This window comes from Mesoplodon bidens, assembly GCF_964165515.1.
Source record: "Mesoplodon bidens genome assembly, chromosome: 12".
Taxonomy (NCBI): Eukaryota; Metazoa; Chordata; class Mammalia; order Artiodactyla; family Ziphiidae; genus Mesoplodon; species Mesoplodon bidens.
Genome location: NC_138168.1, coordinates 82,378,953 through 82,392,663, shown reverse-complemented (window position 1 = coordinate 82,392,663; position 13,711 = coordinate 82,378,953). Strand labels below are relative to the sequence as shown.

Here is a 13,711-nt window from a genome sequence, read left to right as displayed (position 1 = left end):
CTCAAAAAGCACTCCGTCTTCGACTGTTTAGTAGTACGGCACAGCACAGGCATACCTGACACCAGGATTATTCCAGTCATTGTTGTTATTTGTAATGTTGACTCTATCATTTAAAAGAGACTTAGAATGTCCAGGGAGTTCTAAGAACATAGAGAAGCAGGCTACATTTTAGAAAAATAAGTATGCCTAATTTTTTTATCCACCACTCAGCTTTGTCCAATCTTAATATACTGCCATATTTTTCATATCTTTTTTAAGAAATATGTTTGGAGCCCTCTTCTATCCCCCTTTTCCCTCCTATGAATTGAACTGTCTTAAAATTGATATTATGCCCATGAACATGTTTTGCTTGCTCTACAGATATAGATAGATATACACATGCACATAGAGAGTAAACAATAAGAAATAATCTTTTGAAGTTTTTATGTGAGTGGAGTCATACTGTACATATATTCTGTCAATTATTGTTTACTCTTTTGGGGATTTACGTTGGTGTCTCTTGTTATTCATTGTAACTATTATTTAGCATTCCATTGTCAAAATTACCACAGTTTAATTATTCACCTATTAATGGACCTTTACGTTTTCCCACTTTTTTTTGGATACTACATATAATGTTGCAGTGAATATCCCTGTACATATCTCCCTGTGAAGCAGGTCTCTAGGATGTATTCATAAAGGTAGACCTAAAGGATCATAAGAGTTTACCCAGCTTTAGCTTTGCTATATATATTGCCAGATCATAGGCCACAGTGCTTGTGCCAGTTTCCCCTCTCACTAGCGGCATATGGGAATTCCTGCTGCTCCGTATTGGTGCCAGTATTAGGTTCTGTCAGGTTCTTTTTCTGTTGTTTAAATTTTGTTCATTTCATGAATATGCAACTGTATCTCATATGGTTTTAATATGCATGTCCCTAATCTGTAATTTACTTAAGCATAGTTTATGGTTATCGTTCATTTGGGTTGCTCTTACCATATTTCTCATCATATTTTCTATTAGTTGTTTATCTTTTGCTTATTGAGCTGTAGGAGTTTCTTCTGAACGCTAATCCTTTGTCAGATATAAGTTTCAAGTACCTTGTCTCAGTCTGTGACGTATCTTTATAGTGTTTTTATTACACAGAAGTTTTTAATTTAAATAGAACAAAATATATCAGTCTTTTCTTTTCTGGCTTCTGCTTTTGCATTATTAAGAAATTCTTCCTCACCATGGGGGTCATAGATATTTACTTAGAAAAATTAAAAATTTTTCACTTCCTGTTAATTCACTTGGGATTTATTTTTGGTTGTGATGTGAGATATGGACCTCCTTTGTCCTCCTTGTAGATTCCTGTTTACACCAGTATCACTGAAGGATCCTTCCTTTTCCCACTGGCAGCTGCTACCTCACATCTGTCACAGTTCAAATGTCCACAATGTGCTTGGGTCTCTTTCTAAGGTTTTTGTTCCACTGGTCCGTTTGTACCTCTAGCAATACCGTACTGCCTTAATCTTGATATCTGGCAAGGTGAATCACCCCCACCTCATCTCCACACAGCAGCCCCTACCCCCTGTTCCCCCAGTTACTGATGTTCTTCAGGAGTATCCTGGCTGTCTTGGCCCTTTGCTTTTTCATATAAAATTTATATGGAATTTAAAGTTCTTTCTAAAAATCCTTTTGGGTTATTGGTTGAAGTTGTATTTATGAGTTAATTTGAATATACCTAATTTTAAAATAAAAATGTTTGGGTGCTTAAGAGAATAAATTCCTAGTTTTTTATAAAAATTAGTTGTCAAAAACAGCCAATTCTTCAATAGTTCTGAATATTCAAGGTTTTATTACATTTAAGAAAAGCACACCACTGAAAATGTTCATGCAGATATTGGGGTAGTTCACAAAATTAAAGCATCTTTAGTTCTTCATTATTCTTGCTAACTTTTTCATTTATCAATATTTATCAATATTTTTCATACAGTATCTTCTACATAATATAACAGTGGTTTGAAAATCCCAACAGCCAGTGGTAGGGAAGTTTTCTTATATGATTTTTTTGAGTGCACTCTATATGATATAATTCACGCTTCTTAGATGTACCTCAGTTAGTACTGGAGGAAAATATTCTCCATGTTGGCTTTGTATCATGTCAGATAGCCTATGCTTTTAAAATGTATCTCAAAAAATCTACCTAGTGTTCATAGATAATGAATGAATTATTTGCTAAAATTCCTTTGTGTCCTTGTGCAGAGACTTACAGCCAGTACAGGAAGCAAGCAGCGTAGTCGCCTCTCCATCATGGCCCAGTACCTCTGCAATGTTCAGCACATCTTGACAATTCCAGGTCAGGCTTTCATCCCCAAACCAGAGGTGAGTTTCTCTTTGTTTGTTTTAGTATACCAGAATTAGGATTTTAATTGTAATCTTTGCTCCTGTGAGGATATGTCATAGGAAATTATCTCTAGAATCTGATCTTATATGCAAACCGTACCATACCTTTTTCTTTACCTCTCCTAACTGAGAACCATAAACATCACAGTATGAATAGTTCTTATTCTAATTTTTCTTCTCCTTCTATAGTATGACCAAATGTCTAGGTTTATCCATGTTGCCATGGTGCTGCTATTATCATTATTATTATTATCCCCTTTTACCCTTAAAAGTATCCCAGTATTTAAGATGAGTTATATGGTCACCCAGTACTCAAAAAAAGAAATCAGTATTTCTTTGTGATTTCTGATGGAGACTTCTAACTAAAGTTACATCAAACATTATTTATCTGTTTATTTTTATTGAAATATGTTTGACATTTAACATTGTATAAATTTAAGGTATACAACGTGTTAACTTGGTACATTTATATACTGTAATATAGTTGCCATTGTAGCAATAATTGGCACCTCTATCTTATTACATAATTATCCTTTCTTTTTAATAGTTGAAATAATTAAGTTCTAGTCTCTTAGCAAGTTTGATTATGATACAATATTGTTTATATTTACTGTGCATTGTATCTCTAGGGTTTATTTACGACTCATTGTAAGTTTGTACCTTTAAACAGCTTCCTGTCCCCCCCCTCCCCTGGTAACCAACATTTCACAAGTCTGGCTTTTTAAAATTCCACATGTAAATGATAACATACAGTACTTGTCTTTCTGTCTGACTTATCTCACTTAGCATAATGTGCTCAAGGTCCATCTGTGTTGTCACAGATTGTTGTGTTGTCAGGGCGTCCTCCTTTCTTATGACTGAATAATATTCCATAATATATGTATATAAAATATACACCACATTTTCTTTATCCATTCATCTATCGATGGACATTTAGGTTAGCTTCCATATCTGGCTATTGTAAATAATACTGCAATGAAATACAGAGGTACATGTATCTTTTTGAGTTAGTGGTTTCATTTTCTTCAGATAAATACCCAGAAGTTGAATTGCTGGATCATATGGTAGATATGTTTTACATTTTGCCAGGAAACTCCATACCATTTTCCATAGTGGCTGCACCAACTTACATTCCCACCAGCAGTGCACAAGGGTTCCCTTTTCTCCACATCCTCACCAGCAGTTACCTCTTATCTTCTTGATATCCATTCTAACAGGTGTGAGGTGTTATCTCATTGTGGTTTTCATTAGTATTTCCCTGATGATTAGTGATGTCGAGCATTTTTTCACGTACCTGTTGGCCATTGGGTTATCTTCTTTGGAAAAAAGTCTATTTAGTTTTTCTGCCCATCTTTTAATCAGATTATTTGGGGTTTTGTTGTTGTTATTGAGTAGTAGGAGTTCTTTTTATATTTTGGGTATTAACTCCTTTCCAGTATATGATTTGTAAAAATTTTTTCCCATTCTGTAGTTTGTCTTTTCATTTTGTGAATTGTTACTTTTGCTATACAGAAGCTCTTAAGTTTGTGGTCCCTTCTGTTGATTTTTGCTTTTGTTCTATGTGCTTTTGTTGTTATATCCAAAAAAAAAATCATTGCCAGGACCAAGGAGAGGAGTTTACTTCCTACTGTTTTATCTGAGAGTTGTGTAGTGTCAGGTCTTGTGTTTAAGTGTTTGATCCTAGAAAGGAGTCCAGTTTCACTGCGTGTGTTTATCCGGTTTTCCCAACACCATTCATTGAAGAAACTATCCTTTCCCCATTGGGTGCTCTTGGTTCCCTTGTCAAATATTACTTGATCATATGAGCAAGGGTTTAATTCTGGGCTCTCTATCCTGTTCATTGGTCTATGTGTCTGTTTTTGTGCCAGTAACATACTGTTTTTTGTTTTGTTCTGTTTTGTTTTTACTGTAGCTTTGTAGTATAGTTTGTAATTGGGAAGTATGATATCTCAGAAAGTGTGATACCTCCAGCTTTGTTTTTTTCCTCAGTATTGCTTTGGCTATTCAGGGACATCTGTGGTTCCATACAAATTTTAGAACTCTCTTTTCTATTTCTGTAAAGAATGCCATTGGTATTTTCATGGGGATTGCATTGAATCTATAGATGGCTTTGGGTAGGATGGACATTGTAATAATATTAATTTTTCAAATCCATGAATATAAGATGTCTTTCCATTTGTGTTTTCTTTGATATCTTTCAGCGGAGTCTTGTCGTTTTCACTGTACAGACCTTTTGCTTCCTCGATTAAATTTATTCCTAAGTATTTTATTGTTTTTGATGCTATTGTGAATGGATAGTTTTATTTCTTTTCAGATATTTCATCCTTAGTATATAGAAATGCAGTTGATTTCTGTATGTTGATTTTTGTGTCTTGCAACTTTACTGAAATTGTTGATTACTTCCAAGAGTTTTTTGGTTGAGTCTTTGGGATTTTCTATGTACAAAATCATATCATCTGCAAATAGTGACAGTTCTACTCCCTCTTTCCCGAGTTGGATGCCTTTTCTTTGTCTTGTCTAATCACTCTAGCTAGAACTTCCAATATTCTTAAATAAATAAGAGTGGTGATAGTGGGCATCCTTGTCTTATTCCTGATCTTAGAGGAAAAGCTTTCAGGTTTTCTCCACTGAGTATAATGTTAGTTGTGCATTTGTTGTTTGTGGTCTTTATTATGTGGAACTATGTTCCTTCTATACCCAATCTACTGAAAGTTTTCATCAGGAAAGGATGTTGTAATTGTCAAATGCTTTTTCTGCATCTAGTAAGGTGATCATGTGATTTTTATCTTTCATTTTATTAGTGTGATGTATTACATTTATTGATTTGTGTATGTTGAACCATCCTTACATCTCAGGGATAAATCCCACTTGGTCATGGTGCGTGATCCTTTTTATGTGTTCTTGAATTGGGCTTACTCTAATATTTTGTTGAGAATTTTTGGATCTGTATTCATTAGGAGTATTGGTCTATAGTTTCCTTATGGTATCCTTATCTGGCTTTGGTTTCAAAGTAATGCTGGCCTCATAGAATGAGTTTGGAGGTATTCCCTCCTCCTCTGTTTTTGGAAGAGTTTGAGAGGATTGGTGTTAATTCTTTGAATGGTAGAATTTTCAAGTGAAGCCATTTGGTTCTGGGGTTTTCTGTTTTGGGAGGTTTTTGATTACTGATTCAACCTCTTTGCTCACTATTGGTCTGTTCAGATTTTCTGTTTCTTTGTGATTCAGTCTTGATAGGTTGTGTGTTTCTAAGAACTTACCTATTTCCTCTAGGTTGTCTAATTTGTTGGCATATAGTTTTTCATAATAGTCTTGTATGGTTCTGTGTATTTCTGTAGTCTCAGTTGTAATGTCCTTTTTCGTTTCTAATTTTATTTATTTGAGTCTTCTCTTTTTATCTTAGTCTGGCTAAAGGTTTGTCAATTGTTTTCATCTTTTCAAAGAACCAGCTTTTGGTTTTGTTGATTCTTTCTGTTGTTTTTCTGGGCTTCATTTCATTTATTTCCACTCCGATCTTTATTATTTCCTTTCTTCTGCTAACTTTGTTCTTTTTCTAAATCCTCGAGGTATAAAGTTAGGTTATTTGAGATCTTTCTAATTTCTTAATATATGCATTTATTGCTGTAAACTTCTCAGAACTGCTTTTGCTGCATTCCATAGGTTTTAATATGTTGTATTTTCATTTGTTATTTGAGATAATTTTTCATTTCTCTTTTGATTTCTTCTTTGACCCATTGGTTGTTCAGAAGTGTGTTTAGTTTCCACATATTTTTAGATTTTCCAGCTTTCCTCTTGCTGATTTCTAGTTTTATACCATTGTGGTCAGAAAAGATAGTTGGTATGGTTTTCATCTTCTTTAGTTTTCTGAGATTTGTTTCATGCCCTATCATATGATCTATACTTGAAAACGTTCCATGTGCACTCGAGAATAATGTGTATTTTGCTACTGTTGTGTGGAATATTCTTTATATGTTTAAGTCCATTTGTTCTAGAGTATGGTTTCCAACATTTCCTTGTTGATTTTCTGTCTGGATGATCTATCCATTGCTGACAGTGGCATATTATTGCATTGTTGTCTATTTCTCCCTTTGGATATGTTAGTACAGTAAGTCCCCTACATACGAATGAGTTCCATTCCGAGAGTGTGTTCTTAAGTCCAGTTTTTCCTAAGTCCAACAAAGCCTAGGTACCCAACTAACACAGTCGGCTCTATAGTACTGTTCTGTAATAGGTTTATAATACTTTTCACACAAATAATACATTAAAAAAACCCACAAAAATTTTTAAAAACACTTTTAATCTTACAGTACAGTACCTTGAAAAGTACAGTAGTACAGCACAACAGCTGGCACACAGGGGCACGTTCGCATCTTTGAAAGTTCGCAACTTGAAGGTTTGTATGTAGGGGACTTACTGTATTTGCTTAATATATTTCAGTGCTCCAGTGCTGAGTGTATATATATTTACAACTATTATGTCAATATCTTCAAGATGTCTTGACCCTTTTCTCGTTACATAACAACCTTGTTTGTCTCGTGTTATCATTGTTTGGCTTGAAGTCTATTTTGTCTGATACACGTGTGGCTCTACCCACTGTCTTTTGGTTTCCACTTCCATTCCTTCCCTTTGAGCCTATGTGTGTCTTTAGAGCCGAAATGAGCTTCCTGTAGGCAGCATACAGTTGGGTTTTGTTTTTTTAATCCATGCAGTCATTGTGTACCTTTTGCTTGGTGAATGCAGCCCATTTATATTTGGAGTGATGATTGACGCCCGAGATGGTGGGCTCGGACCCCCCACTCCCCTAGAGTGATGATTGACGTACAAGGATTTACTTCTGCAGTCTTACCGTTTGCCTTCTGGTTATTTTGTATCAACATTGTTCCTTTTGCCTCTCTGTTTCTGTCTGCCTTTCTAACGTGGTGGGTTTCCATGGTCATTTTGCTCAGTCTTCCCTTTTTTATCTTTCATGACTCTCCTCTAGAGTTTGGCTCTGTGGTTGCCATGTGGTTGACGTAAAACATCTCAGAAACAAAACACTTCTTTTTATGCTGATAGCACCTTATCTTTGTCTATAAAGTTTCCACCCTTTCATTCTTCCTCTTTTATATCTTTGATATCTCACTTTTTATGCTGTGGATTCACAGATAAATTGTAATAACTACAGTTATCCTTAATATTCTTTTCCTTGAGCCTTTATGCTATAATTGTGGTTAACACACCATTCTAATATAAAGTTTTCTAATTCTGACTGTTTTTCACCTTTGCAAGAGTATTGTGTGCTTTCTTTTGTTGCTTTTATGTCATTATTAGTGTCTTTTTATTTTAGCTTGAAGAATTCCTTTCAGTATTTCTTGCAAGGCAGGTCTAGTGGTGAACTCCCTCAGTTTTTGTTTCTCTGGGAAAGCCTTTATTTGTTCATTATGCTTGAAGGATAACTTTGCTGGATAAAGTATTCCTGGCTGGCAGTTTTTATCTTTCAACACTTTGAATATGTCATTCCATTCTCTTCTGGCCTGTAGTGTTTCTGCTGAGAAATCTGCTAATAGCCTAGTGGCAGTTCCTTTGTAGGTTACTTTCCTTCCCACCCCCGGCTGCCTTTAAGATTCTTTCTCTATCATAGATTTTTTTTATTAGTTTCTGCTTTATAACAAATTGAATCAGTTATACATATACATCTGTTCCCATATCCCTTCCCTCTTGCGTCTCCCTCCCTCCCACCCTCCCTATCCCACCCCTCCAGGCGGTCACAAAGCACCGAGCTGATCTCCCTGTGCTGTGCGGATGCTTCCCACTAGCTATCTACCATACGTTTGGTAGTGTATATGTCCATGCCTCTCTCTCGCTTTGTCACAGCTTACCCTTCCCCCTCCCCATATCCTCAAGTCCATTCTCAAGTAGGTCCGTGTCTTTAGACCTGTTTTACCCCTAGGTTCTTCATGACATTTTTTTTTCCCCTAAATTCCATATATATGTGTTAGCATACTGTATTTGTCTTTCTCTTTCTGACTTACTTCACTCTGTATGACAGACTCTAGGTCTATCCACCTCATTACAAGTAGCTCAGTTTCGTTTCTTTTTATGGCTGAGTAATATTCCATTGTATGTATGTGCCACATCTTCTTTATCCATTCATCGGATGATGGACAATTAGCTTTTTCCATCTCCGGGCTATTTCAAATAGAGCTGCAATGAACATTTTGGTACATGACCCTTTTTGAATTATGGTTTTCTCAAGGTATATGCCCAGTAGTGGGATTGCTGGGTCATATGGTAGTTCTATTTGTAGTTTTTTAAGGAACCTCCATACTGTTCTCCATAGTTGCTGTACCAATTCACATTCCCACCAGCAGTGCAAGAGTGTTCCCTTTTCTCCACACCCTCTCCAGCATTTATTGTTTCTAGAGTTTTTGATGATGGCCATTCTGACTTGTGTGAGATGATATCTCATTGTAGTTTTGATTGGCATTTCTCTAATGATTAATGATGTTGAGCATTCTTTCATGTGTTCGTTGGCAGTCTCTATATCTTCATAAGCTCAAAATGGATTAAAGACCTAAATGTAAGGCCAGAAACTATCAAACTCTTAGAGGAAAACATAGGCAGAACACTCTGACATAAATCACAGCAAGATTCTTTTTGACCCACCTCCTAGAGAAATGGAAATAAAAACAAAAATAAACAAATGGGACCTAATGAAACTTCAAAGCTTTTGCACAGCAAAGGAAACCATAAACAAGACCAAAAGACAACCCTCAGAAAGGGAGAAAATATTTGCAAATGAAGCAACTGACAAAGGATTAATCTCCAGAATTTATAAGCAGCTCATACAGCTCAATAGCAAAAAAAACAAACAACCCAATCCAAAAATGGGCAGAAGACCTAAATAGACATTTCTTCAAAGAAGATATACAGTCTATCATTGATTTTTGACAGTTTCAGTATGATGTATCTTGGGTAAGGTCTTTTTGCATTGAGGTGATAGGGTATTCTATTAGCTTCTTGGACATGTATGCTTAATTCTTTCCCCAGGTTTGAGAAGTTCTCAGCAATTATTTCTCTAAATACATTTTCTGCTCTCTTCTCCTTTAGGAAGACCGATTATTCTTATATTTGTTTTTCTCATCATATCTGATAGCTCTCCTAGGATTTCTTCACTTTTTAAGAACCTTAGTTCTCACTCCTGAGTCATTTCTAAATTCCTGTCTTCCAAGTTGCTAATTCTTTCTTTGGTCTGATCTGCCCTATTTCTTAAGCTCTCTAATGTATTTTTCATATCATTCATTGAATTCTTCAGCTCCAGAATTTGGTTCTTTTTTAAAATTTCAATCTCTCTGGTAAAGAACTCCTTCTGTTTACTCGTTTTATTCCTGAGTTCATCGAATTGCCTTTCTGAGTTTACTTGTAGCTCATTGAATTTCATCGTAACAGCTGTTTTGAATTCCTTGTAAGTTAGATTACAGTATTCTGTGCCTTTGAGTTTAGTTACTGGGGAATTACCATTTTCTTTTTGTGAATACCATGTTACCAGTTTTTCATCGTGTTTGATGATTTGTGCCTCTGCCATCTCATTTGAAGTAGCACACTTAATTTTACTTTTGTTAAAGTAAGACTGGCAAATAGAAACCCTTCTTTTGTTTTCCAGAAGGTGGCGCTATAGCTCAAGTTTTTGGTTTCTCTTGACCTCATCTGGCTTCGGGGCTGCACTCTGAAGGGGGTATTAAAAAAAAAAAAATTGGGTAGAAAAAGTCGGTGGCAGAGCAGCGGAAGGTTTGGGCTTAGCACCTGAGGCTCTGAGTGCTCACAGCCCAGTAGGGACGGTCCTCGAGTGGGAGTCCTCCCAGAGGTCCATGGCAGACCCCTTGCTGAAATCCCAAGGCAGACAGCAGAGAACAGCACCTTCCATGCTCTGTTATTCCTGTCTGCCTCTTTCCCTTTCCTCTCCCTCGTCCCAGTCATGGAGGTCCCTCCTCAGAAATCCAGACGCTGCTGGAGAGAAGCAGGTCCATCTAGTTGCGATCTGTGCAGCTGGGAGGTCGGTTACTCGCCCCTTTCTCTTTCCACCTCCTCTGTGAGGGGAGGTCACCACTGTCCTGGTGAAAGCCCAGCACGTTGCTGTGTTGCTCTAGGGAGGGAGGGGGGGCTCACTCCTGAGTTCTTCCTTCTCAGCTCCACGCTTGTCTTTATCCCGCTCCGGTGGCGTGCCTGGTTCTCCCTCTGTCTGGCTGGACCTCCGCAAGTTCTCTGTCTCCCTGAGCGTCTGCTGCGGTTTTCAGTCGCCAGTTTCACTTCCCCCCACCCCACCCCCGTCAAGGTGCTGGGTGTGGGGCAGGCTTACTGCCTTCCTGGGGTCCACAGCCCCCTTCCCGGTCCTGTCTGTCTACTTCCTGAAACACAGGTGGGTGGAAATCTCCTGGTTGGTCCGGTGTAATATGCAGAGGCACTTTTTTCTGTTCGGTTATGAATGATGAATTGTATATAAAAAGGGAGAGAAAAAGAGACAACTCATGCTGCCAGGATGCTGATGTCACTTTAAAGATCCGAACATATTATATTTATCATGACTTTTCCCCCACTTCTTCGAGAGACCTTGTTTTGACAGTATTACTTGTGATCAGTCATCTGTGGAAAACTAGTTGGATATTAAACTAGACTCTGACTGTTATATGCTAATCACAGAAGAGTAAGTGCTAATTACAGAAACCAAGCTTCTCTGACAAAAGTACAAATCAGTAAGCCAGTGTCTAGTTTAGCAAAAGCACTGCTGGATGAGTTACTACAGGACGTGTGCTATAAAAACTTATTTATTTCTTCATTGAAGATATCCTGAGCCCCAGCCGCATGAAAAGCCCTAGCTAGGCAGAGAGGGGGTGGTGACAGGAGCGGTAGCCCAGTCAGATATCTGCCTTCAGGGAGTGCACAGCTAGTGAGGAACAGCTTTCTTCTTGCTGAAACTCTCAACTCTAAAGTCTTGCAAAGTTTCCCTTACGTTATTTGACATTAGCTAATATAAGTAGATATCGTGAACAAATCATCTGGTTTTTAGATTTAGGTATAGACGTAAGTTATAGATTTAGAATGGAGCCCCTGACCAATAACGTTTGACCTGTTTGTACAAATTGAACGGTGATCTGAGGCATCTCCATGGCCTTTGCTGCCACCTTCCACGCTCTGCCATGTTGTCGACCACAGTTAGCCATGCTTTCGGGTGACTTTAGGAATTCAGTCCATCTTCCACTTTTATAACAGATTTAATTGTCAGCTTTTTCTAAATCAAGGTCAGTATTACCTCCCTTCAGCATCTCAAGCTTTCAGATATTGTAAATGACTTCTTCTAAAATAATAGATCCTATTAGATCCTAGACAGAACTTAATGATTGGAGATATAGATCATAATCAGATTTAACACAGTGGTGCTCTCAGGGATTTTTTTTTATCCTAGAATGGGTGGCCATTGTAATGAAGAAAACCAAGTCACCATATAGCCTTCTCTCTTCTCGTAGTTCATATATATGTGTGTATAACGTTTTCAGTAGTATAAGAGCCAGTTATATCAGAAACCACTATCTTTACTTTTAGGCTTTTAAAGTTATGGTGATTGCTGTAATCCAGAATCTTTAGACATCTAAATTTTACCAAGGGTTTCTCAGGGTAGATATTAGAATATTTTTAGTGGAAAGTTTCTAACTCTTTGTTTTAGTTACGTAGTTGAGAGTAATTGATGGTGTTTAGAGGTTATTGTCTGAGAGTAATTGATGGTGTTTAGAGGTTATTGTCAACTGTATCTTTGATTTAGGGATAAGATCCACATAGAGTTAAAGTACTTTTCCTCCAGGGTTAAGGTCTTATGAAACTGTTATTTGTTAAAAAGCTAGCTATGTCTTTGATTCTCTTTTTATTGAGGATGTTTGCTTTTTGGCAAATTAAACATACTCATAGCAATTTTCTATATGTGCTTTTCATCGTGTTGTAAATACTACATGCAGAGGATTTATTTTTAATCTAGGAAAGCAGTTTTCAAAGAGGAGAGAGAATGTATTATGATAAAGAAAAACAATAAATCAAATGATTAAATTTTAGTTGTAAAAGAATATGCTGCTGCTCTGAAGTAGTTTTACCATATTAGGGCAAATCAGGAATGCTCTGAGGAAAGCCAGGAAATATTTGACTGATAGTTACATTGAGCGCATTTTAAAAAATTCATTTTCTTAAATAAGAAAGGGGAAGAGTTCGTACAGAGATGATAAAAATAACAGTACAAGGGTGTCCCTCTGGCTAAACCCTTTTAAACGCAATAAGAGAAAGTCATAAACATAACACAGGTAAAATATGCTCAGAAAAAGTTTACTGAAATTCAATGCTTATTCTCAACCAAAACTCTAAGAATAGATATGGAGAATTTCCTGTGTGATATAACAAGAAGGGCTTATTTATAACCATCTTAGAATTTTTCCTGTGAGAATCGGTTAACCCTTCTAATTATCAGTCTTTATATTAACTAACTTAATCAAGCTTTAATGGCAGAACCCTCACTCTGTGGAGCTATTACAACTACACCCTGCTCTAAGTAGTTGAGCTCAATTCTTGCCAAATTCTTCCCTCTCATTAACTTCTCTAGCCCAGTCCCCAAAGTTTGAACCCTAAATTCTTTTCTATTTACAGAAAACACAGCCTCTTACGTTCTTAAAATTAGACTAACTGGTCTACTCTAATGTTTCTTAAACTACTAGAGTTTGTAGTATATGGATTTTTAAGTTAGAATTTAAAAAATTTTGTATTTTAATTTCACTGTTGAGTTCATAAAATTATTTTACCAATTAGAAAACAAAATGTCTCTTTTGCAGTGCAAATTCACAGTTCAAAAATGCTTCCATGAGAACGTAAGACTTGTTTCTGAAGTTTCTCAAGCTGGCATCTGAAGACCCCTGAAAATTCATATATTTCTGGGGTTCCACAGTAATTTTTTTTTTTTTGCGTTACGCGGGCCTCTCACTGCTGTGGCCTCTCCTGTTGCGGAGCACAGGCTCTGGACACGCAGGCTCAACGGCCATGGCTCACGGGCCCAGCCGCTCCGCGGCATGTGGGATCTTCCCAGACCGGGGCACGAACCCGTGTCCCCTGCATCGGCAGGCGGACTCTCAACCACTGCGCCACCAGGGAAGCCCTCCACAGTAATTTTTATTTCAACTAGTCTGCACATTACAGTCGGCCCTCCGTATCCACGGGTTCCACATTGGTGGATTCAACCAACACCCAGATTAAAAATAGTCAAGAAAAATAAATTCCAGGATGTTCCAAAAAGCAAAACTTGAATTTGCCAAATACAGGACAACTATTTATTTACATACCATT

The 13,711-nt window shown here is 37.1% G+C and overlaps 1 protein-coding gene across 1 annotated transcript in view; it reads left to right on the top strand.

The window, feature by feature from the left end:
- Positions 1 to 13,711, top strand: part of TFB1M (transcription factor B1, mitochondrial) — a 68,881-nt gene that overhangs the window by 24,157 nt on the left and 31,013 nt on the right. The window contains exon 5 of the mRNA XM_081251344.1: positions 2,225 to 2,344. Coding sequence (XP_081107470.1) covers positions 2,225 to 2,344 — 120 coding nt within the window. The remainder of the gene's footprint in view (positions 1 to 2,224; positions 2,345 to 13,711) is intronic.